The 25941-nt window shown below is 46.7% G+C and overlaps 5 protein-coding genes across 5 annotated transcripts; 3 read left to right on the forward strand and 2 right to left on the reverse strand.

Annotated features, from left to right (window-relative positions):
• Window positions 1-676: 676 nt before the first annotated feature.
• On the reverse strand, window positions 677-1633 carry LAJ45_05134 (uncharacterized protein; the record flags this gene model as incomplete). The annotated part of the gene is made up of 1 exon (XM_046114706.1): window positions 677-1633. One exon carries the CDS (start codon window positions 1631-1633, stop codon window positions 677-679), a length of 957 nt encoding a protein of 318 aa, XP_045972255.1.
• A 4808-nt stretch (window positions 1634-6441) lies between these two features.
• LAJ45_05135 (uncharacterized protein) lies at window positions 6442-6807 on the reverse strand (the record flags this gene model as incomplete). The annotated part of the gene is made up of 1 exon (XM_046114707.1): window positions 6442-6807. One exon carries the CDS (start codon window positions 6805-6807, stop codon window positions 6442-6444), a length of 366 nt encoding a protein of 121 aa, XP_045972256.1.
• Window positions 6808-8717: 1910 nt separating this feature from the next.
• LAJ45_05136 (uncharacterized protein) lies at window positions 8718-9741 on the forward strand (the record flags this gene model as incomplete). The annotated part of the gene is made up of 3 exons (XM_046114708.1): window positions 8718-8880; window positions 8949-9652; window positions 9712-9741. The coding sequence occupies 3 exons, from the start codon at window positions 8718-8720 to the stop codon at window positions 9739-9741; spliced, it is 897 nt and encodes a 298-aa protein (XP_045972257.1).
• Window positions 9742-17914: 8173 nt separating this feature from the next.
• Window positions 17915-22174, forward strand: LAJ45_05137 (uncharacterized protein; the record flags this gene model as incomplete). The annotated part of the gene is made up of 6 exons (XM_046114709.1): window positions 17915-17983; window positions 18055-18876; window positions 18941-19374; window positions 19436-20882; window positions 20938-21308; window positions 21361-22174. 6 exons carry the CDS (start codon window positions 17915-17917, stop codon window positions 22172-22174), a joined length of 3957 nt encoding a protein of 1318 aa, XP_045972258.1.
• A 1183-nt stretch (window positions 22175-23357) lies between these two features.
• LAJ45_05138 (uncharacterized protein) lies at window positions 23358-24177 on the forward strand (the record flags this gene model as incomplete). The annotated part of the gene is made up of 3 exons (XM_046114710.1): window positions 23358-23536; window positions 23595-23899; window positions 23966-24177. 3 exons carry the CDS (start codon window positions 23358-23360, stop codon window positions 24175-24177), a joined length of 696 nt encoding a protein of 231 aa, XP_045972259.1.
• Between the last annotated feature and the right edge of the window lie 1764 nt (window positions 24178-25941).

Below are 25941 nucleotides of genomic sequence, written 5' to 3' on the forward strand. Positions count from 1 at the left end.
GGATGGAGGGCAATATAACCCGCTAAACGTCTCTCGATCCTGCACGGTACTGCACAAGCAAAGGGGGTCCGGTATTAGCCTCAACTTTCTAACGGGATTCGCGGTCAGGATAATATTTAATCCGGCCCTGCTATACCCCCAATTCTGAATGCAGTGACAAGGTTACCTACCTAGCGAGCGAGCATAACAAATTTAGTAGCAAGGGTGTGTCTATAGGCTATCTAAAATAGAATACTACACTCTACCATATGACTACTTTACATGCACGACCAGACACGCGAACTTAGATTACGGACATACCAGGGCCCCTACATGACGGGCTCCCAACCTGCGTCCTCAACGCCAACCACACATATTTACATCTCCTTCGAGTTCGTCGGAGCTCCCCACGCGAGAAGGGCTCTATCAGCCGTCCCTCCCGATAGGTAAAAAACCAAATGCTAACCAGGTAAAAAAAAAAAAAATGCTAATCTACGATCCCCCCCACCGCGGGAACCAACCCATTACACCTCCCCCTCCCCCTCCCCCACTAGTAATGAGGCCCTTCCCCTCGCCCTCGCCCTCGCCCTCGCCCTCGCCCTCCCCCTCCCCCGCTAGTAGTCAGGCCCGACCCCCCGCCCTCCCCTTCCCCCACTAGTAGTGAGGCCCCCTCGCCCTCCCCCTCCCCCGGTAGTGGTCAGGCCCGACCCCCCCTCCTGCTCCCATCGCCATCATCCATCTCCGCAATCATCTCCATCTCCCGCTCCCTATCCCTCTCTCGATCCCTCTCCCGATCCATATCCCCCGCGTCCGTCAGCGCCAGCTCCGTGTCCGTCCACAGCGTATACCCCACCGACAGATCCGGCTCCCTCTCCTGCTGCTCCGCAATCCACCGCTTCACGTTCTCGTTATTGGGGTCGCGCATCTCGGGCGGATACTCTGGCGCGTCGGGGCTCATGGGCAGCCCGTCGGGGCCGACGACAATCACCATGGCGTTGCGCGTCTCGTAGATGTTCTGCGTGAGCTGGATGCGGCGGCGGCGGCGGAAGAGGAGCCACAGCGCCACGGAGATGGTGATGGCGCCGACGATGGAGAGACTGACGGCCAGGGCGATTGTGCGGGTGCTTGGGGAAGAGTCGGAGTTGGGGGATTGATTGGAGGAGTCGGGGAGCGGGGTGAGGGTGGATGTCTGGGTGGTGAGGGTGGTGGTGATGGGTGCGCTGCTGCTGCTGCTGCTGTTCCTGGATGCGGTGGGGGTTGCGGTGGCGGCGGTGAGGTTGCCGCTGTATGGTACGGTGTAGGCGAGGTTGAATTCGGTGTTTGTGCTGATGACTGCCGTCGCCGTGAAGGAGGCCACGGTGCTGTTGCACACGCCGTCAATGTATCTCCACTGTCCGAGCGATCTCCCAAACGCATCTGCGCTGAACCCGAGCGTGCTACAGCCCGGGCTGCAGACGGAAAATAATATCGCTGCGTCGCAGTAGCAAGTGTGTACGGAGGTGTCGAGCGCATTCCAGGCCTCATCGTCGTGCGGGGTGCTGCCGGGGCACTCGTTGATGCCCGAGTCCCGTGTGCAGCCTTTGAAGCATGTTTCCTGTGCTGACGCGAGAAGGCATGTTATCAGAAGGAGGAGGAATATTGCTATCGGCTTCATTTTGCGTGTTGTCCAGAGCGGTGATATATGATAGTTAGCATACGGCCCCCAGAGCACTTTGGTGGTGCCGAAAAGGTTCTAGAAAATCATCATTGGGGTACCCGTTAAGCTTATATTATGATATTGGGGGGAGGGGGGGGGGGGTGCCAGCCGAAGATATAGAGCATAAAGAGAGAGTTGATGGGGGGGTAATATATCCTGCCTGCAGCAAATGCAGTGTAACCAATCAATCTCCCGTATATACAAATTAGAGAATAAGCCCTGCGGATATTTATAAAAAAAAATTAAACATTTGACGAAATCGGAAAGACGGATTAGGCTCAGCTGCCTAGCTGATTGGACGAGGAGAGCAGGTGGTCACAGCCCGGAGGTGGGCGGATGTACATATGCATTACCTACGCCGCTCACTGCAGAAGAGCTGGCTATATTAATTAAGAAAAACCCTTGCAGCAGTCCTGATTAGCGAATGTCTGTGTTATGATGTGGGAGGGGGGAGAGGAAACTGGACTTTCTCACCGCATTCGAGCATCCAGCGCCCCGGATTGATGGGAATATGGATCAGATCTCATCCATGGTGATGTTGAAGTGTCGCTCCCTCTCCCTAACGAGCCCCGATCCAGGATCTTGAATCGAATCGGAGTTTGGAGAACCCGTTGTTAACGTGGTCGTGGGGACCGCAGATTACATTGCTGGTTGCGGGTAAAGGACACTGTGTGTGTGTGTGTCTAATGACTTATCCGCCCCCAGGGCTTACTTATCCGGACCCCTACCACTGCCCCCGAGTAAAGTACCGCGGCCTGCAGAACAGTAATCAGCACTTGTATTGACAAATCCGGTTGATCTGCAGGTCTCAATCAATTTGCAAGTGGAAGGTTGCACAGCCCTATGAGGTCGGGCTGGGGTAGAAAGTGTACTATTTCGGGGGTTTGACATACGTACCAGCTAGGCGAAGTTGATCTTGCTGGTCATCGTGCGGATCGATCCGAATGATGTGCTTTCCGCGTGAGGTGAACGAGTCAGGAGTGGGTGATTGGCTGCCGTGGTGAGTGACTCCTGATGAACGATCGCTGCGGGTTAGTGACACAACGCTACTAAGATGTTCCGGTGGGGGAACAGTGGTAGGTAAACTTTATATCCGAGTGCGAAGAAAACCTTGGCCCGTGTATGCTGGATGGAGGAGTGCATCGACGCTTATTTATGCGGCTGAAAAGGTACTATCCCTTGCACTATTGAGACATCCAGATTCACGACCTTGCGTAACGGGTGGGGGGGTCGTTCCGCTGAATAAGCGTCGAGTGATACATCATGAAGGAAGGGGACCATCTCGAGTCGTTTCAAAAGATGGGACAACTCCACCAATTCTTATCGGGTTGAGTTGAAATTAAAGGTTTAGACTCATCAGATGTAGTAGAATCTATGCATGTAGTTATAAAAACCCACCAGCATTACTACTCGTATTTTACTGACGTTTTTGAACCGGGCCGGGTCCGCATGATAGGTACAGGACGTCGCGCAGGCGGTTTGGGCCAATGATAGGCCCGGGTTTGAACCATAACAACGCGGGTCAAGCTGCAACAGTAGGGAGAGCTCGAGTTCGAGCTCGAGCAGTGGAGCTTCGGGCAGTGGAGCTTCGGGCAATGGAGCTTCGAAAGCTTGATTGATCACTACTACGAACTCTACCATGCTGAATGTTCGGGGCAAGACGACACCTATGGGGAAAAGAGGGCATGTTCTAGCTCTTGCCTCTCTGACTGGGGCCAGGATTAACTTGACGGCAATCCTTTTAAATTCTCAAGTTAAGCGGTCGGCCTGTAGTAATATCATTACTGAGTACGGCGGCTCATACATACAAAAGTACAATGACTGGTTTGGCGGTTCGGCGATTTGGGAACGCCGCGACACGACAAAATTAAAAGATCTGAGGTAGGAATTTAGGGATTTGGCAACGCCGTGACCCAAAAAGTCATAATACCGGACCCAAGTGAAGCCAGCAACTGTAGATAGCGATGAGTAAATTTTAATTACAGGTAAAAATGAAAGAGAAAAAAAAAAAAATGTGAATTATTTTTTAACAAGCAATTATTCCCAATCAGAGTCTGCATTCCTGCTTGATTCATTATCTGTATTATCCGGCTTACTCTCCCCTGCGAACTCTGATTCTGTATTTATACCTCTGTTTCTTCTGGAACTGGGAATGTTAAACTCTCTAGGTTTCGGTAAAAGAGAGAGAGTTGGGTTTTGATTTCCCTCTCTAATGTATTGATCAAAGTTGATTCGGAGCAAGGTATAGGCAACAAAATGAGTTTTCCGACCCTCACTGGCAGGCACTGGCATATTGTCTTTGTAATGGATAGTGTTCTGTAAATCAGCTGCAGATATAATTTGATAGAAATAATTTTTAGTACTGAAGGGTAAATATAGATTATTGTCTACAAATTATTAGTTATTGAATGTATTCAGATTGAGATATATATTCACTTACCATAATAGTCATGTGTATTGACATTACAGAGCCTTGTGTTCCTAATTTCTTCAAGAAGATCTGTTGACTGTAGTTGCTCATAATTAACACATTCAGGATGGAAGTACTTGAAGAGCGACGCATCACATTTTACTAGTAGATGCTTGCTAGGCGCCAAACGGCGATGTATTTTATTTTAGATGCTTGCTAGACGACATAGGACGACGTGTCACATTTTAGTAGCAGTTGGACGAGGTTTTAATAGCAAAAGACGAGGTTTAAAGCGGAAAAGATGAATTTGGTCATCTCGGTACCAGGAGTCATCGTCTTGGAGAAACACGTTTTTTGCTGATACTTGCAGCTTCGATAGGACTTGGAGGTATGCTTGAAGTCGTTTATAAGATAACTATCGTATACCTGTAGCGGTAGTATCAACTTGAAGAGTAAGAATAGGGGCAGTAGAATATATATTGTAGATATTAAAGAGGCACTGATTGCAAACTTGGAAAAAATAACTGCAAACTGGTACTAGTAAGAAATAATTGCAAAACTTGGAGAAGGCAACTGTGTATGATATTTTGATATTGTGGAGAATCTCAGGCTGCCTGATTCGTTTTTATTCTACAGATAGATAATTGTTTCGTTTTCTGAGGCAAACCTAGCTTATGCTAGTTTTTACAGCCAATTGCAGTCACTTGCACTGCCAGTCACTAAACTTGAACCCAAAGCGTGCATGTGCCAGTGTATTCATCCGATCGGAATCAATATTGAGCTAGATATCAATGTTAAGCTTGAAGTGAATTTAATATCGAAATCAAACTAGTTTTCGGCTTGTTGTTTTGGCAGTAATGAGTTGGCCGACTGGTAGTATATGGTAATTATCAAGTTCAATCTACAGATCAACTTGAAGCTAGTCAACTTCAATAATGTAAATAATAATCTAATTTGTGAGCTATAGAAAAATTACAAAAACATTTTATTAAGGTAACAAAGACCGTTATGTAAAGAGGAAAGAGAGAAAGAGAACAGAAGCAAGAGACAAAATCTCTCTACATATAGGGAAAGAATATACTATAGTCTTATATGATAACCATATATATCTATCAGTAGCCATACTATAGTACCCCGTAACGAACTTAGAGCTCGAGTCAAAACAGCGTCACGAACTCAGCCTGTCATAAACAGCAGTTTTTAACTGTTAAACGTCATGAACTAACCTTGATGTCCACTCTAAACTTACCACAAGAATACCCTAATTCACCCCAAATTTCATTTCTAATCCAATTTTACACCCGAATTACCCTAACCCATAAAAAGAAATTCGGCTTACACCAATGGTTAGTTCATAACCATGACACCCAGCTTTCTTCAAGCCAGTTTTTAACAGTTTAAAACTGTCTGTCAGTAACTCAGTTTAAAACTCCCGAGTTCGTCACGGGCCCCTACCATACTGCATGCTCTTTCTTCTTTTTAATTCCCACTTTACTGCATTTAAATTCTCCCATATGCGACAGTCGTCAAATTCAGGATATTTACTGCCAGCCCGATGGCGGCCATTGCTACGCCAATACGGGCACCGCAAGTTTGGGCATCTTTGTGTAACACGACGAAAGCGAGTGATATCTGTGACGCACATATCCACTTCCTCAGGCGTGACAACCGCGCAGCCAATAATATCATTTTCCCGATATCTTGAATTTTAGGCGCTATATGTATGCTTTAAAGGAAGTAGCGAGGAATAATTTACCGCCTCTAGAAGCGTATCCTTTGGCTCGAGCGATCAAGATCTCCTTCTCGCGTTCGCCGTTATGAGCGACGGTCTTCTTTCTTCCGATCCCGCCCGGATGGCTGTACATCCACAAATTCTCCTCCCTGTCATATCACGGCCCTGTCCGCGCGCCACTATCTCTATCAAAACTTCGAGATATAGATCGCCACCGTTGTACATGCCGGGAACGTCTCGCGGTCACAATAGTCCCCTAGAGACACCAGCGCGGTGAACATCATCTAGAGGATTGAATATAAGCCCATGGGTACTCCCTGCGACGGCTAAGGAACTGAGCGGGTATCTCTTCTAAACTCCGCATAAGCAGCAAGATTAAAACCACTGTGAACTCAACATACCCCCCGCGGGTGGCGAGCCAGGCTGCTGCTCAGTAGTTGACCCGATATTTACTGTTGACGTTCGACCGAATAACAACCGCATATATAACCCACCTATTCCACATTCTCCAAGCTACTGGAGTCTCCCGCCCCGCGGACACCTGCTCGCACATCGCAGATAATGGTACAGCCCGAGTTCCACGAGGCCGAAGTCACCCCGCCTCTATCTTTTATATCTTGATCTCTAGACCCGGTGGCAGTCTCCGAGCCGGCCCAGACTCAGGTTCAACGGGTTATGCCAGACGGGGTCGACCAACTGCAACGCCCATCCAGACATGCGCGAGCGCCCCCGCCTCCACCGCCGTCCGCTAGACCCAAAGATCCCCGCCCAGGTCCTGCGACATCCACGCCCGTCCCCAGCTACTGGGACGTCCGGCGGAGATCCACAACTATAACCTCCCAGAATGCGGGCAGGTACGGCCCACGCCTCGACCGAAGGTGCGGGATTATACTGCGGGCCGTGGTATCTCCGTACAGCCCAGAGATAGGTATCCCGGTCGGGTCCATCACTCGCAGCCCCGTGAGAAGGTGTACAGGCACGAGAGCACATGGCGGATACCGCGCGACCGGAGGCAATGATAGATGAAAGGGCGTTTCTTGGTTACAGCGCACGAACGTGGCCCGGAAAGCCACCACCGAACCACGTGTCATCATTGCCTACGAGGCCGGGAGTATGTGAGAGTCGGCAACCAGATGCCCGTGTATGGCTGCCTCTATCTTTTTGTAATGAATAGGAAAGAGATATAGTGAGCCGGAACAGCGCCGGAACAGCGCCGGGGCGTTTGATGAACCGGGAGAGTGTTCTAACATGGCCGAGTGATATACCATGATCCGGCCATAAGATACAAAATACTCGGCATTGCGATCAGATGAATGGTAACACCACAAAAGAGCACGAGAGGTCATTGTGGACGGTTTAAACCTCCAGTGTGCGTTATAGCATCCTCAGTCGTGGTTTCTCCCGCCAGGTTCATGGTGGGGCAGCATCTTCCCCGTGCAGAGTAATACACACCGGCGTGATTGAATTCGAAAGACCAATGACTCTTTAAAACATCGTTTAATATACGACAGCACCGTCAATTCCCCGCGCAGTTCGTTCTCGAGTTATCAGGAACCATATCAGAGGCCGAGCCACCGGCGACCAGTACCACCATCCCAACGGTACCCGCGAGATACAGATTTGTAGCACAGTGTGGGGTCTATCACTGTCGCTCGCTCAATAATCCGCCCCCGTTCACATATATCAAACTCAACAATTTCCATCTATACCAACACCAAACAATCCTCCATTCTCGGCGGGCCAATGTCTTTTTTTTTTGTTTAATTCATTAATTACATGGCGGGCCAATGTCTCTCTAACCGGTATATGTTAACGAACCCAGGCAGCCGTGGGGTCGTCAACAAAGTCGTTTCTCTCCATTTTGTTGGGTCTTGATATTAAGACGACCAGACAGGGCCAGGGTGTAAACGAATATGTGATATTGTGGTGTTTGGTACCACCGGGCGTGTCAGGGTTAGGTTACTTCCTACTATTCAGATCTGCGTGCGCAGCAACAGACCTCCTTCACATCAACTGCACGTGGCGGACTGACACACCCAAGATCCTCAAATCCAAGCCTCACATACTTCACTCATCCCACGAAAAACCTCCGGGCTAATGATTCGCCGGCCCCCGACTGCTAAGACATGATTCAAACGGGAGCACCGGCGGCCGAATGAGCGGTGGTGCTGAGGGATGAAGATCGGTTCAGAAGTTGCCCTTTGAGGATTAATTCCTGGGACGACAACACCATGTACGGCCAGTAAGAGCACACAGTAGGTAAACAGTCAACCTCTCGAATTATGACTCGCCGACCAATTGCTATATGTAAGTAGGCATTAATTCACAGTTCCGCAGTTCCACAGCTCCAGTTCCTCAGTTCTGCTGCGATATCTAGACCCGACAGGAAGAGGCCTTCTGTCCACACAAAAAAAAACACTCGGATAATTAAGCCGGATCGGGCCTAGATCCGTGCACCCAGGGTTTCTACCGAGGCATCTCGAATAATCCCCAACGATCCTCGGTCGACAGGAGAAACCCTGCACAACCGCTCAACCACCGCCGTCCCATAGCTCCGTAGTTTTTTTTTCTTCTTTCCTTCCCTGACTGGCGGAACCGCTCCCGGACTAACAGAAAGGGTCGCCAGAGCACAAATTGATTTGCAAAATAACGAGGGCATAGTGGTGGGTACGTAGAGTAGGTACCTAGGTAGCGAGCGAAGCGGCGAAACTGCTCTCCGAGTAGTTCTCAACAGAAGAGCTATCCGTTATCGATTTCCGCAATCGAATCCCGGCCAGAGCAGAGCGACAAGGAGATACCGATACTGCTAACAAGCTAACCCCAACGTTGCTAATCTGTTCGCTGTCAACCGTACCTTCCCAGATCCAGTCTCTTGGTTCCTGGCTAGCTCCTTCTCGAACATGTTTATATCTACCCGCCTGCGGGCCTCTGCCCCATCCGCAGTCAGATCCATAGCTTCAGCTTCAGCAGTAGCAGCAGCGCCTTCCAGATCAGCTCTCCACCTACGATCTTCCCTACTCTCCAGAAACTTTTGCTCGACCCCTACTCGCCAGAGAAACTTCTGTAAGGATAACCTCAATCTGCCACCCCCACTCTCAATCGCAGCTCCGCTAATCCTCACACGCCTCCAGACCAGCGCACAACCCGCACCCTCGAAGACGTCTTCTACTTCCGCCAGCGCACTTGGTTCTTTTCAGGCATCCTCATCTCGATCCTTGCCACCGTCCCAATCATAATGGCTACCCGAGAATATATCGCCCTCAGCGATGCCGAGACCCTCACTGCCTTCACGCCCAGCGGCCAGCTGGAGAAAGAGATCGAAGAAAAGATCAACACGCACCCCCTCACGCTTTCTTTGCGGTCTAACCCTGACTTCACCGAGTCCCGCCCCACACTCAAGCTCTCCCCCACCTACCGCCCCTCCTCTCTCACCTCGGGGGTCCTCTCCGGGCCTAGAAAGATCGTCGTTCCGCCCTTTACATGGGCCGAGGAAGAGGGCAAGTCGATGACTACCATCATGTATCTTGGCGAGGACCTCTGCGGTCATCCTGGAATTGTGCATGGTGGGTTGTTGGCGACATTGCTGGACGAAGGATTGGCAAGGTGCTGCTTTCCCGCGCTGCCTAATAAGATCGCCATGACGGCGAGCTTGACAATGAACTACCGCAAGCCAACCCCGGCGGGCAACTACTACGTTTTGAGGGCAAAGACGGTCAAGGTAGAGGGGCGAAAGGCGTGGGTGGAGGGGCACATTGAAACGTTGCCGAAGGATGGAGAGGAGCCGGTCGTGATGGTTGAGGCGAATGCGCTCATGATTGAGCCGAAGCAGGCGAAGGTATGTTAAACATTGGAGATTGGTAGAAATTATGAGATTGGTACTGATGAATCCGATAGCTTCTCATGAGTATTGTCCCACAGAAATAGAGCGGAGATGTTAGTTTTGTTCTTTCTTCGTTCTGGATTGCTTAGAGGGGTACCATAGATACCATAGATGCGATGTTAAACCCTTTCCCTCCTGGCATTTGCTGTTATTGTCTTTTTTTTCTTTCTCATTTTTTCTTTTCATTTTCGTATTTCATGTGGATATCAGGACTGGGTGGTTGGCTACATGTAGCTGGGTTGGGTTGGAGGATTTGGTTGGGTCGTGTGGGTTAGATTTTGTTAGATGACGCCATTAATTTAAAGTAGATCATGTCCTAAGACCTCAGTCAGAATTCGCCAAAACAAATATATTCTTCATATCAAAAGGAAGTTGGTTTCGCTATAAAATACGGCTAAGACTATCGGCGTGTCGGAACTTAAGTCGAGATGCAGGCACCGCGGATGCTTGTGATCATACTCGTTTACCACGAAAAGAACCAGAAAATGCCAGTGACGGAAACAGGGATAGTTTGTATGAGAGATCGCCGCCACTCCGTACAAATAATCCTTGCCCTGAGAAACTGCATTTTCTGGTTCTTTTCGTGGTAAACGGGTAAAAACGGGTCGGGCCGAGGATCAACGTAAATTAAAGCCAAGCTCCGCATGAAACCATCAACCTCTAGGCCTGTCAATTCGAGGACAGCTGAACAGAAGGTGATTACCAGGGCGTTGGATGAATGAACATGTACGTGTTTTCCTCATCCCACACTCCCAGTCGTAAGGGTTGGCCGGGACTTCAAACAAATCTAAATTTCCCCAACTTCCAAAACGCTCGTCGTTTTAGTTATTTAGCGGCATTCATGCGGACTGGTCGATATCCATAACGGAAATTCCATAGGCCCTCCTCCATTCTAGATATTTCCCCATTGCTGCCAATTGAATTCAATTCTGGAAGGCTCAAAACCTTGTAATCATTGGTACTAACGACCTCTAGACATTGATTTGCGGTTAGTGAGGGGCGCTATGATCTCTGTTTTTGGGAGTGTATCTTCGAGCTCTCGGGCCTGATTTCCAAGCTTAATGCTTGAGGAGATTTGCTCCAGGTCTTTAGGAGGAAGGCGGCTGGCGGCGTGGTATAATAGGAGTACATGATAGAGACCATTGGTGGCTGGATGTCTTACTTACGCCGCAATATGCAATACCCACTTATGCACTCTGGCTAGAGTATGTCTTCATAGGGAGAAAAGAAACTGAATTGCCACAATGGACGCATCTATCATCAATTGCCCCAGCTAAAACGGCCGCTTTGTGGCGATTCACCAATAGATCAGTCAATTGCAAAATACCTCTTAACGCCCTGAAATGAGGGGAGGCAAAATAAACATCTCGTTGATGATTAGGCCTCTATCTAAGCGAGCAGTCATTGCCTCTGCTTTGCGGTTTAACGTATAGGATAAAGCTCATGATCATTAAAAATTCCAGAGCTAAATCAAATCGTTAACTCTTACCCATGAAGGAAACAATATTCCCGGACTCCACTCTAATTCGCCGGTTTACTCTGCAAGGTGCTGTGAGCCAAGGACTGTCTGCATATGTCACTGGACAACTGCAGATGAGGCGCCTCGTGGCTTTACGCCGCAACTTGATAGAATAGGTACCAGTTACAATACAGGTACGTATTAATCCCATGCACACCTCTTGGATAACAATTTCATAGACTACCAGACAGTCCCTCGTAGCCCAAGATTTCTGGGGACAAAAAATCACGGAAATATACAAACCTCAATTCCTACCAAAACAGGATTTCTCTTGCGCGATCTCCAAGCACAACTTGTCACTGTTGATTCAGCGACGCAGATCGGTGGGAAGGGCGGTAACGAATTATATCACGCCCAGACTTTCTTATGTTCCACAAAGACTGTGGTCTCTTAAACGCATGGTCTGGTCTCACATCTTAAATGGTAAGAACATGATTGGATCATGATTTGTCACTCGGAAGTCCAGGTTGCGGTTGATTAATTAATTGGTTCGTTTGTACATAGGTTATACATGTGTAGCCTTCCGGCCATGGTACTACCCGTATATTGGCCTGAGTGACCGGCCAGCTGAATAGGTTCGATACCGATGTCCATCGCTGTATTGACCTCATTCCCTAACCACTCAGCATTTTATGCAAAGAGCGTTTTATCCTACTACATAATATGAGCAATTATGCAGCAGTAGGGTGCGCACAAGGTTTGTTCAACTTTACTGATCAATTGGTTAGGCTTCAATGCCCATTGGTATCAATTATGTATCCATTTACATAATATTATTCAACCTGGCGCTCGGATTGTTCCCCTAGGATGATAAATATGTAGTTTCAGAATGCAATGGCAAATCGAGCCTGGTCCTACCTCGTAGGATATTGCACCTTGTTGCATGTACACTTGGCACTTTCATGTAGCATGTACGGCCAGCCTCCGATTGATCAATAATGGCGAACACCTGTTGAAAATTTATAATCAGCGAATCTATTCTCAAAGGGGCAGCTGTTCAAGAGCGGCGATAAAGGCGCCGAGACTTCGTATTCCACCTATTGTTGATGCCTTGGGATAGATGCCTTGCTTTAAGCCTGACGGGGAGAACACCTTCCGGCATCCAGTCCGTTTAGTTAAATTCAGGGATGAGGGGCCTTGCGTGGAAGCGTGAATTTTATTCTAGAAGGAGGTGGCCTCATTCATAACCCTCAATTGATATCATATAATCCTGTGGTACTTAAGGGTTTCATATAATTTTCTTTTCTGCGCGATTCTGCCGGACCGATAATGCGCACATATGGTGCTCATGTTGACAACAGTTTGTCTCAATGATAAAGGCGTGAAATATACTAGTAAATTGATCTTAACTATGACGTTCGGGCACAAATTCCAAATATTCGGTTAGTCCCTGGCCATAATGTCCGGACATACATGAACACATACTGCTGTGTTTTTTCTCCCTTCTTTTTTTGTATGTAGGGGGATGCCCTTACACGGGGAAAGCACTGTATCGTGACGCATTGACTATTCCTATATCAATTACAAGACCCGATATATATATATATATACATTTAATTCTACGTATCTTTATTGAATCCCGTAGACCTGGAACTAGTTCTCGTAATGCTATCGCTCTATGCATGTGGTTGAAGTGACGTCAAGCAATTCTCCGAACCACTGATTTCCCGCATCGGTATCTATTACACCCTTACTCGCCATGTGGTGTCAATAGTTCCAAATCATCTAGCCAGAGCTCACCTATCTATGTTTTCTTTATGCGCATAGTTAAACCCCGGGCCCCTCGAGTGGATCTCTGCCACATGTTCGTATGAGTGTAAATCATGCATATCACTTTTTTCCCCAGTAGAAAACAAAAAACAAAGGACAACGCGACTTTGATACGCGTTGGCGTACGAACCTTGTATGGATGTGGAGACCGGCTTGATCAGGGATCTTGGTTTTTCAAGTCTAATAGGCGGGAAATCTCAGAAGATGGTGTGCGCAACGTCATGGTATCACTTAGACAGTTACTTGAGGGGGCTGAGTCTGAACGGGGTAATAATATTCCCAGGTATGTGCTGGTAGTGGCAAGGAGAAACGGTCTGCAACCCCTGCCTAGAGCCTCAGTAAATCCAATATGTGAATACATAATATGCGATTGAAGCTGAATTAGATATTGTTAGTTACCGAACTTCATCAGCACGAGCTGGGATCTTCCTTTACGCCCTCAGTTTTAGAATTGTGTGCATTTAAATGTAGATCTTTCTTTGTCCGTATCCTCAATTGTGATGTCAGTCTCAGGAGCTAGACTCGATGGTGGTTCCCACAGATTCTCTGAAACCGTTAGAGAATTACATGATGGCGCAATGATGCTGCTATCCGATAATGCATAGTGTGCCGATAAACCGCACTGATAGGGTCTTCAAAGGCACGCTGTGGCAGTGCAATGAGAGGCCGATTAGAGGTGCGTATCTAGACATACACTAATATCAGTGGGATCATATGCGAATGAACGGAGTGGCATGGTCGATGAATCTCGATGCTCTCAGAAGTACAGCTGTCACTCCATGCACCACCTGCGTAGGAGGCTGTGCTCTTTAGACGTCTGTAGAATTAGAGATTGGTGGTGTGATACAGCATGTGGATCGAAGTGACCGGCCATACTTGGCCAATAGTATCATATCAAAACAGTAGCTATGAACTCTAACCCAATTACTAATGTAAGGAGATGAAACTAAAGCTCAATTTCCCACTAAAGTTCATAGCATACATGTACATGTACCTACATGTAACTTAAGCTTCTTGTGGGAGAGCAACTCCTACATGTATACTATGACTCCATGTAACTCGTATATAGGCTAAGGGTTAGGGTGTTGACACTTGTTCAGTCTTGGCGGAACAAAGTGTTTGAAATTTGAAAGGAGCCAACTCACAACATAAGAGTTGTTGCCTCTTGTGCCTCTCAGGCGCCTATTTAAGACTGATGTAACCGTATTTCATTACGGTAAGACTAGCGCTGTGTTTTTGCTACGTACACACTATGCCAACAAAGATGAGCGCTTGGGGCGCTGGTTTATTTGAATTCTGGCTGGGCTTATCTATGTATATATACATGTGTGTGCGATCCGAGTGATAATTTATGAGTAAATGTCCTCTTCTACATGTGTTTACCTATATGCCTTATTCATCTGACGTTCCATCATTCATGTATGTTCCACATTCTAGATGCCCATCCAAAATGGTGGACGGAGATGGAATCCCATTACCGGGACCGAAGCAAGGGGTTGCCGCGCGTCTCATATCAAACCCTGGTACGGCATAGTGACAAGATTTTCAGATGTTGCTCATTCTAAATTATGGACTCGTAATCTATTTTGGAATGACAGTAATATAATACATTTAATTGACGGGCTCTGCATATTGAATTCCAGCATTGGAATCACGCAGTCGCAATGGGACCAGATGGCATCTACAGTATTGTAATCGATAAAAGATCCTCGTAACTGATATATGTATATAGATACCAATCATTTTTGAATTATCACCCTCCTACCCTCGAAACACAAAAGCACACACCTCTTCTCACACCTAACCCAGCACACCCACCCCCATCCCCGCCGAAAGTTTATTTTTCCAGGGGTTCTTGCAGACAGCCCGAATTACAATTTAAAGCTTGATTAGAGCCTCAATGAGTTGCCGAAATCCGAGCCAGCGTAGGTACATGTAGAGCTCAATCAAAAGCGGTGGTGGTGTCGTAACCCGGTCCGTACTAACTAACGGTGGTACCTGCATGTAAGGATCTCCCTCGCTTGACAAATTTTCCGGTAGATCTGCCTAGGCAGCCAGGGCAGCTATTTCGTTGGCGTGAAAAAGTTTGGCATGATTGCACCAAGAGTTCCTAATACCCAATGAGTCATCAACAGGAGAAACGCTTTACGCGCGGTAGCTAGAGGCTAGCTGTACAACACACAGGACCAGCCTGGACAGTTTTCATCTTTCGAAACTTGAAACTGGAGATAGATAGCGTTCATGTGCACAGCCATCTGTTAGAGAATTTGAGGATTGAAACATAAAATGCATTCTCAAATCTCGGGGGCCTACCTGACTCAGAGGATTGCTGTAGGCGAACAGTCAAGGCAGTTCTCGACAACATGTTGCACGTTGATGGTATAGCTCTCCTTATATACGTACGTGTGGTAATATCGGATCTCACATATCAGTCCAGATTTCAAAGCTCATGATGTGCTTTATATGTAGTCTTATACCGCCTTATCTCGCTTGATTGTTCTGAGACGTTGCAATTACGTTGGTGCGTAGATGTTGTATGTAATTCTCCGAAATGTGTCTAGACGCGGGGAAGTTTCAAGTAAGCGAATCAGGCAAGAAGACAGCACATCGTCAGGTTCAAATATGCACTTCAAATGATAAGTATTCGCTGGCTATATGATAATTGTTTATCTACTAGTAGGCTCCCACGCCTATCATGTATGCGCTGTAAGTGCACCAATGACGATCTTGTACCGCGGGGACCTCCGTGGCTCCAATAAATGTATGATAAAGGCTCTGACCCATCCTCGAATCAAGCGTAAATGTAAACTACAATATGTAGCTGTACTTTTTAGTAAAGATTCGTCAGGAGTTATCCTTTACGCTACCATGTGGGTCTACATGATGTATGTAAGGTACGGGATACCTTTAACTCTCAGGCTCGATAGCTCAGGGGTATACTATCGTCTTGAGCTGTTGAGCCATGACGGTCATATATGCATAAACGTATGCACTGTGTATTGAGTATGTGTCATGTACCGCAGTATTTAAAAAAACAAAGAGCAATCTACTCTAGCTATAGATCCTTACATGATTATTTCACTCAATAAGCAACGTTTACAAGCCCAATTTCACTCTTTAGGCTGCAAATGGCGACGGCGCGGCATCATCATAGATATATATGACAAGGTGCCCTTGGTAATGTGCTTCTCTGGAAATGAAACGCAGTAAGAGCTAATAAAGTTACAGAGTAGTAAGCTTGCTCAATCATCTAGAAACTTTTGCCTGGGAAAGCTTCTAACGCTGAAAGTGTAGTTTGCACGGAAACACGGGGGGACATGTAGATATGGTGAAACAATCTAGAATTTGTTTGTTTTATAAAACTAGTCCTGGTATATAGGATTGGTATTATAAGTGACAGGTTAATCGCAGCGTCCTGTCCAACCTTAATTGACGATTGTGTTACCAATTTATAAGTGAGGGCAGATTGCCGAGCGACCGCATAGCTGGTATGAAAACCTGATTTATTTCCAAGAGTAGAGACATGTGTGCTGCGACAAATGATTTTGAATTTACCTATGGGATGTTTGTTTACCCCACGTGGCACGGAGATGGTTCAAAGCAGGATGTTCGCCGTACTATCATTGGAAGGACGCATAAAGATCTAGATACCATCTTCACTGAGCAATTTAATACTACGCTTTGCAAGTTCGCGGGCAAAGAATGGTTTTATACTTGTTGACTGTTGGTCCTCAATGCATCTGTTATTCACGATCAACGCAGGCTCATGCTTGCCCCTTTACCTGACAGACATGCGGCTATTCACCCCCCGACGAGGTGCTTCGGGTCCTTCGTGCCCTTCGTGCCTCGCATACTTGGAGAGATTAAGCTCTCTCAGCTGCATCGCGAGCAGCTACTTATGGTCATTAGATGAGGTCGTTGTGTGTTGTAAGGATGATTGGATTAGGAGAGCACCCACACATACACCCTGGCCATGTGATACATACAGCAACGGAGCAGCCTCCGCAACCTTGGCGCTCGCTGCATGTTTCAACTAGAATTCATACCAGTGGGGGGTCGATTTTGCCATGCGAATAAGAAGTTTTATCGTGAAGTTTTGCGGACAATTCAGGTGGTTGCGAATCTTGCAATGTTGATATTTTCCTGTGATGAAGTTAGTTTAATTTGTAGGCCTACATATCCCATTCTCGGGCTTGAAGCGAACCGTTAATCACGGAGGTGAAATTGGGCTGGGGCTGTGCAAAAAGTGTCGACATATGTACTTTAATAACTGCGTCGGTTCAAGGCTTTCATGCAAGTAGCAGCGTAATTATGTATGGAGGTATTTATGTGGAGTACCTACATGTATTCAATTATTTCTCTGTAGGTACATGTATATACCTACATGTATGCCCGCTCTGCCTAGAGTACTCACTGATGCATCAGTGTATCACTTGTTGCTTAAGTTAAAGGGCTTAATTCCTTCGGAGCAGGGATTTATTCTATGCATGTGGGTACATGTAGTTTGTTTATTATATATGTATCTACTGGACGCACTGATATTAGAATTTGTGTACCAACTCTTTGTACCCACATTCATTCAAAAGTAAAATCCCTTCACTCTTTCACTTCCTCTGCCTGACCCCCCCTCTACACTTCACTTGCACCTACAACACACAATTCATCCATCACAACGTTGACACGCTGTGTTAAGGAGTAACTGCCGACGCCTTCGAGAGTCACTGCCACTCTTCGCCAGCTACTTCAGCCGAGCATCGTCCGCCGAATGCCCTTGTCCCTTTCACACGGCCCCCAGCAGTGAGTGGTAAAGGAATTCCAACCCTTCCTTTCACCCAGTCCCATCAAAAATAAAAACAAAAACATTGCCACCGAGGAAGCCTATAATCAAGGTCGACTGATAGATTTATCAGCCTTGTTGGCCATACTAGATGGACAAGAAGAACGATCCCGCACGACGGCCATCAGACTCTGACAAGATGTCGGGCAATGATATCTCGGTTTGCCACCACTCTTTGTTGCCCTTTATCCCTTTATAAAGACTTTGTTTGCTGAATTATTTCTCCTATAGCCCGTTCCAAAGTCAAGAAATAATTCTGGGTCCCAGCCAAAGGACACCAATACACATCTAACTGTGCCGACAATATCTACTGGCCCTCAACCCCGAGGGAACTCGTTAGATAGCCACAGCCCGTCAGATGGTGAAACTTTAGTTCCACCGCTTACAACTACTACCGATGCAAAGTCGACACATGAGGATGAGGATCCGCTTAAACCCGATGCTGGAAATGAGCATGAATTTGTGGTTGAGGATAACATGTTTGCATTCTCGCCTGGGCAACTAGGGAAGTTGTTCAACCCAAAGAGTCATGGTGCATTCAGGGCTTTGGGTGGTTTAAAGGGTTTAGAGGTTGGTTTAAGGACAGACAGGGTCGCCGGACTGAGTCTAGATGAGACAAAACTAGATGGACGAATCACCTTTGAACAAGCGGTTCGGTCTGCACAAGGCTCAAACGGGCAGTCCAAAGAACCAACTCTAGTTCCGACAGCTACCAATGATGTCAATACGCTCGCTGGTCTACCACATGATGCCTTTTCAGATAGGACTAGGGTTTTCAGTGACAATCGCCTTCCTGAGAAGAAAATCAAAAGTATCTGGGCGCTAATGTGGATCGCATTGATGGATAAAGTCTTGCTTTTGCTTTCGGGAGCCGCAGTGATCTCTCTCGCGTTAGGGTTGTATCAAACATTTGGCGGAACTCATCCACCAGGAGAAGCTAAACTTGATTGGGTCGAGGGTGTTGCTATCATAGTTGCTATCGCCATTGTTGTCATCGTTGGCGCTCTAAATGACTATCAGAAAGAACGTCAATTTGTGAAGCTAAATAAGAAGGTAATTTCAACCTTGCAATATCCAAGTCAAGCCTCATCCACTAACCACAGCTGTTGATTCGTAGAAAGAAGACCGTATGGTGAAGGTTATCCGGTCTGGAAGATCTCTTCAGATTTCCGTCTATGATTTACTCGTGGGAGATGTTTGCCATCTGGAACCGGGCGACATGATCCCAGCCGATGGTATATTCATTTCGGGTCACAACGTGAAATGCGACGAATCTTCCGCCACCGGTGAGTCTGATCAAATGAAGAAGGTTTCTGGAGACGAAGTCTTCACCCAAATGGAGGCTGGCGCTTCAAACTACCATAAGCTGGACTGCTTTATCATCTCTGGTGCCAAAGTCCTAGAAGGTGTAGGCACCTATATGATTACGAGCGTCGGAATTCACAGCAGCTTTGGAAAGACCATGATGGCTCTTAGAGAAGATGCTGAGGCAACACCTTTGCAGATGAAATTGAACAATCTTGCGGAAGCAATCGCCAAGCTTGGTGGAGCGTGAGTCTATCTACCAGTCCCAAGAATCTAGTTGTAGCTTAATTCTAACTTTACAAAATAGTTCCGCCCTTTTGCTCTTTATTGTTCTTTTCATTCGTTTCCTTGCACATCTACCTACCAGCAACGCAGACGCATCAGAGAAAGGACAACTATTCATGCGCATCCTTATCACAGCTATCACTGTCGTTGTTGTTGCTGTTCCTGAAGGTTTGCCCTTGGCTGTGACTCTCGCTCTAGCGTTTGCGACGACCCGCATGTTAAAAGATAACAACCTTGTCCGTGTATTGCGCGCTTGTGAAACAATGGGTAATGCAACAACCATCTGCTCTGACAAAACAGGGACATTGACCCAGAATAAGATGACTGTCGTCGCTGGTACTTTGGGAACAGCCTGCCGGTTCGGTTCAAAAGCTCCAGCTGCCGGTGAAAAAGCGGCAGAGGAAAAAGCAATGGATGACACTCCAATGGCTGAGCTTCGATCGAAGCTGTCTCCTGAGGTTAAGAGACTTCTTTTAGACTCAATCGCCATCAATTCCACTGCTTTTGAAGGAGAGGAGGACGGCAAAATGACCTTTATTGGATCGAAAACCGAAACTGCACTGCTTGGCTTTGGTCGCGATTATTTAGGAATGGAACATATTGCCGAGGAGCGTGCCAACTCCACCGTTGCACAGCTTATTCCCTTTGACTCTGGACGCAAATGTATGGGGGTAGTTGTTAAGTTGAAAGAAAACCACTATCGACTGTTTGTTAAGGGAGCATCCGAAATTCTTCTGAACAAATGCACCCGTATTATCGATAATCCTAGCTCGGAGCTCAGCATCACTACACTTGATTCGAGGAACATTGAATCTTTGAACCAGGTTATCGCTGCCTATGCGAATCGTTCTCTGCGTACTATTGGCATGATTTTCCGCGACTTCCCATCATGGCCACCACCGGGTGCACGCACCATGGAAGACGATCCGAGACAGGCTGAATTCGATGACATATTTGACGACATGGTGTTTTTAAGTATTGTCGGAATTCAAGATCCTCTTCGTGATGGTGTTCCGGAGGCTGTTGCTGAGTGTCAGAAGGCTGGTGTCTTTGTTCGTATGGTGACTGGCGACAACTTGATGACCGCAAGGGCAATTGCTGCAGAGTGCGGTATATATACTCCCGGCGGCATTGTTATGGAAGGCCCAAAGTTCAGACAACTAACCAAGGCCGGAATGGATCAAATTATTCCAAGGCTTCAAGTACTCGCCCGGTCCAGCCCGGAGGATAAAAGGATCCTTGTTCGTAGATTGAAGGAATTGGGCGAGACTGTTGCAGTTACTGGTGATGGTACAAACGATGGTCCTGCGCTGAAAATGGCGGATGTTGGGTTCTCTATGGGTATCGCAGGAACTGAAGTTGCTAAAGAGGCATCTTCAATTATTTTAATGGACGACAATTTTTCTAGCATCGTCAAGGCCATCATGTGGGGGAGAGCTGTCAACGATGCCGTGAAGAAATTCCTGCAGGTACATAACCGGTTTTGAATTGATTTTCTTGCCTCTAAAGCTGACAACCTCGTAGTTCCAACTTACTGTCAACATTACGGCTGTGCTTCTCACTTTTGTTTCTGCTGTTGCATCTTCAGAGCAAACATCTGTTTTGTCCGCTGTGCAGCTGCTTTGGGTCAACTTGATTATGGATACCTTCGCTGCACTAGCGTTAGCTACTGATCCCCCGGCACACAGTATTCTCGACCGCAAACCGGATCCAAAGTCTGCTCCATTAATCACTATCAATATGTGGAAAATGATTCTTGGTCAAGCAATCTATCAACTTGTCGTCACCTTCGTACTTAATTTTGCTGGTGGTCATATACTCGGATATGATCCGGAGCATTTGAACACTCTGGTCTTTAACACTTTCGTTTGGATGCAAATCTTCAACCAGTACAAGTAGGTTCATTTTTCACCATTTTTGACATAATATCATCCTAATATCCTGTAGTAACCGTCGTCTCGACAACAAATTCAACATCTTTGAGGGCATCACCCACAATTGGTTCTTTATTGGTATCAATGTTATCATGGTTGGAGGGCAGGTTATGATTATATTCGTTGGAGGAGCAGCTTTCCAAATTAAGCCACTAAATGGTGTACAATGGGGCATTTCACTCATACTTGGTGCTATTTCTCTTCCGGTAGCAGTCATTATTCGCTTGATCCCAGATGAGTTTGTCGCAAAGATCGTTCCTCGATGGATGAGTCGCAAGGCCGACCCGAATATCTACGTCTCAAATGAGGATCGGTTCCAATGGAACCAGGGAATCGAGGATATTCGTGAAGAGCTTTCCTTCCTCAAGATGGTCCGCGGTGGTCGTTTAAATCAACTCAAGTTCCGCCGCCAGAACCTAAAGAACAATCTATCCCACATCTTCCGCGCCGGGTCAAAACAAGATATACCCACAATCAACACCTCGGAGAATAGCGACGCGTCCTTTTCACCCCCATCACCAACGTCGCGCCGTAGAAGGTCAAGGTCGAACTCGGCCTTTGCTGCTGCTGCCATGGTCCCGTCAATTGTTGCTGGTAGTATCGGTGGCTGGTCACCGGTTGAGAGACCTGGAGAAACCGTGAAATTTCCTGCTCTACGTGGGCCAGAACTAGAAGCCCGGGAGGGCGGTATATCTGTACACCCGGATACTGATCCGAAAGAATTGATCACTAGAGAGAACCCGCCAGTTCCTGGAGCTCCCCAGCCTCCAAGCCAACATCCAGAGTTATCACCTGAGTCTGCCGGTCTGGCGCCTCCAAGAGTGTGATCATTCAACTAATTATTAACGATATTTCTTGCGATGTTTCTTTAGAGTAATGTAAGGATACCCACAGTGCGCAAATTAGGAATTACCCGCTTGAATTGGTTGGTACCAAAAAAAAAGAAAGAAGGGAAAACACTTAATTCTACGGAGCGCCCTTCCACCTACGTTTCTTATACATACGAATGTTGCGATGTACACAATTATGATAATATTCTTTTCGTTGGGGTTTATCTTGGTGTTTCTCATGCTTTTCTTTGTAATAGCTAGCCTTCTCTCTTTCTAAATTTTATTTCCTTCTTTTACATCCTAAATTTAATCTATGATGCCGTGTTGTATTATGATTATCCTCAGAAAGAAGATATTATAATGTTATATTTCAATGAAGAGGTGGATGAAATGTGTTGTGGTACCAGTTGTTTTTCTCAAAACCAGTTATATGGCTTAATAATATACGTATAAACTCCTTACTACATAAGCCAATGGCGAGCCAATGGCGAGCCACTAGTAATGGCAAACGCCCCTCCATCTTACTTGCAAATGCCAAACAACAGCCCTTTCTGGGCGGTGGTAAACTTGTTTCATCGGCGAATGCGCACTTGGTGGCTGCAATTAAAACTGCACCCTAGTTTAGCTTGGCTGGTTTACGGTCGATATCCCCTCAAATACCGTTCAAGCCAGCACCAATCAAGCCTCGAGGCTTCTGAGCCTTCACGCGCAGAGCACCTCGGGGATACATAGGTTCTGCGGAAGCGAGATGAAGGGACAATTTCAGAGGGAACTGGTTCGTGCACTTCTATGAGCCGCCCCGGACCGCAGCGGATGAAACCCTCCGCGGAGTCAACACGACATGTTTTGAATGTACCTGACGGATGACGTCATACAATACTGCATGGACGTTTATCCATCTGTTCTTAACCTCACCTCACCTCTTCTAGCACAGATATACCCAACACAAGCAATTAGTCAAAGAGAGGTGTGGGGTAGCCCTTTACACATGATCCAGCGGCGCCTTTTACTATTACTGCAGTTGCTAGTGTTGTTTCTGGTGTGCTTACGTTTGGCATCCGTCATTGTGAAGGTTCTGAGAGATACATAAACCCTTAGCTACACCCACCTCCTCCAACAATAGTGTTCTGAGCAGTTACAGGCTTGATATCGGTTTTGTGAAGAAAGAAAAAAGAAGAAAATGAGTAAACACGGATTCACTGCTGTCCCACGCGACTTTAACGTCGTTCTCAAGGGCCAGAAGTATCTCCATGAACCAACCCCCCTCATGGTCAGCGATATTCACATTCCAGATACACCACTCGCGAAGCGTGTTTTAGAGTATGCAAAGGCAGAACTAAGAGAAGAGACGCTCAACCAGTATGTATCGCGTTACATTCCTGGGCAGACAGAGACGAAGCTGACTGGCCGCCCTCAGCTCAATGCGCGTGTACTATTACGGACGTGTCATCCAACAACAACAGTTCCCCGATTGGGATCTATCAGCAGAAACCTACTTCCTTACGTGCCTTCTACATGATATCGGAACGACTGAGAAGAACATGTCGGGAACCAAGATGTCGTTTGAGTTTTACGGAGGCTTTTTGGCCCACGGATTACTTGTTAAGGATGATGTGACCACGGCCGAGGCAGTCACAGAGGCGATCATTAGGCACCAGGACTTGGGAACTGTGGGGACGATCACTACTTTGGGACTGTTGATTCAGCTGGCGACTGTTTTTGGTATGACACATTCCACATGGGGCGATCTATAAAATTCAGTGCTTACTGTGGGGGCGGACGGAATAGATAATATGGGTATCAATCCCGAGCTGGTTCACCGGGGTACTATAGACGACGTGGTAGCGGCATATCCTAGGTTGAGATGGAGCTCATGCTTTTCGGCGACTATTCGGGAGGAGAATAGACAGAAACCCTGGGCTCATACTACTGCTCTGGGTGAAGATGACTTTCCGGATGGCGTATTGAATAATCAGTTGATGGAAAGGTATGAGATTTAGTTCCGAGCTTATAGTGGAAGGCGAAGGTCCGTAAGACCTATGAAGTTATGTAGTCAGGTAGTACCTATATGGATAGTATTTAGTGTTGAGCCAATCGGTGATTTTTATAAAATAACTCGGGGCCATCAGACTAATTTCTGTCTCACTATTCGGAAATTCTTTCTTGAAAGAGATATACTTGAGTGTGACAGTGTCTGAAAAGTCCAATCAGAGAATAACTATATACGCATTGTGCTTCCTAAGATGCCGCAGTGAAATTACTAGTACAGTTCAAGAATTAGTGTTTGGGGGATGGTCTTAAGTGCGGTCGGTGGTTCAATCCGTCAAATCCGACGCTTCACGGCTTGGCATTCACTGCATCTCACTCGGTCATGAGTCATCATCCTAGAAACAGGAAGGATAGGTTTTTTAGGGGGTCGCAAGGTACAGAGTCGGAGGATGAGCGAGCAGAAGCACCGTGATTTTGAGACAGCAGTAAACCTGACTCAGCAATATACAGGGATCTAAGATAGTCAAAACCAGTAGAGCTGAAGACACTTGATTGGCTACACCCGCATTTTTCCTTGTTATCTCAATGGCTAAGAGCGCATTTACTGCGCCCTCTAGAGTGAATATGGGTCATCCGCTATTTGCGGGGCGAAGATAGGCACTGGGTGTTGGCAGACAGGGGCTTTTCAACTATGCGGGGGAAACCCCAGCTCCAGAACTTAGCAATTCTTCTAAAAATTACTATTTGTTAAAATCTCTACGCCCGTACGTCAACATTTCGTGTTCATCTTTATCTCGTGAACGCACAATCGTATCAAGTCTTTACGGAGCTACAAACTCCGAACTAATCGAAACAGTTCTCTGAAAACATTGGAATAAACCGGTCTTGGCATATTTCTTTGTCGTTCACCACTTTCGTTGTTTCCTCCAAACTGGCCTACAGATTGTATAACGCATCATTCACGAAACATTTAACCATTACATAGATTACGTAACTCACAGACGAGGCTTTGATATACATACTTTACGCCTTCTTACAATATAGCCGTAATAGGATGACGAATTTAGGCATTTCGGCTCTCCTATACGCTGGAAGACATCTGGATAAAAAGAGAAAGTGAGACTGATATACGTGTAGCCTCGTTAGAAGTGTATGTGCTACTGATATTCAACACTTTAGGTAGCACGCGCGGGCTGTGTATAATTAAGCACCCGTGTGCATGCGAAAGCGGATACGTACATCGTTGTACGCCAAATAATCACAAAACATGTACTCATGTACCATGATGTACGACTCAATTTTATTGACCAGTACATCGGTTACCCGCTGATATCAGTGCAATGTACGCCGGAATACGTCATAGCTTCTATCCCGCTCATTGACCCAGGGAGGATCACAATATATCACTCGGTTGCTGTTGAGCTACTGCAAAATAGAGTTGATGGTGTTTTGCCTGGTTTATTCTTTATATACCTTCCAATAAAAGATTCTGGTTGAATCTCTGTTCTTCGTAAAGACTACGTTCACGCTAGACTTGAAGGTTTTACAAACTGACAGCTGGGATTTAGAAGTATTTACATGTCACGGAGGAAGAAAGAGGGTGTAGGCCTTGTTCGAAGGGGTTAAAGTAAGAAAGACACGCGCTAAAGAGAAGATAAAAAGATTTAAAGTATCTCTATTACCATACAAACTATGTTCAAGTACGGTAAGTCTGTTTTGATATGTGCATGCGCACTCAAATTTATGGAGAAGCCCACACAGCACGGCCACCTTTC

The sequence above is a fragment of the Morchella importuna genome, assembly GCF_003444635.1.
Source record: "Morchella importuna strain M04M26 chromosome Unknown Morimp01GS013, whole genome shotgun sequence".
NCBI lineage: Eukaryota > Fungi > Ascomycota > Pezizomycetes > Pezizales > Morchellaceae > Morchella > Morchella importuna.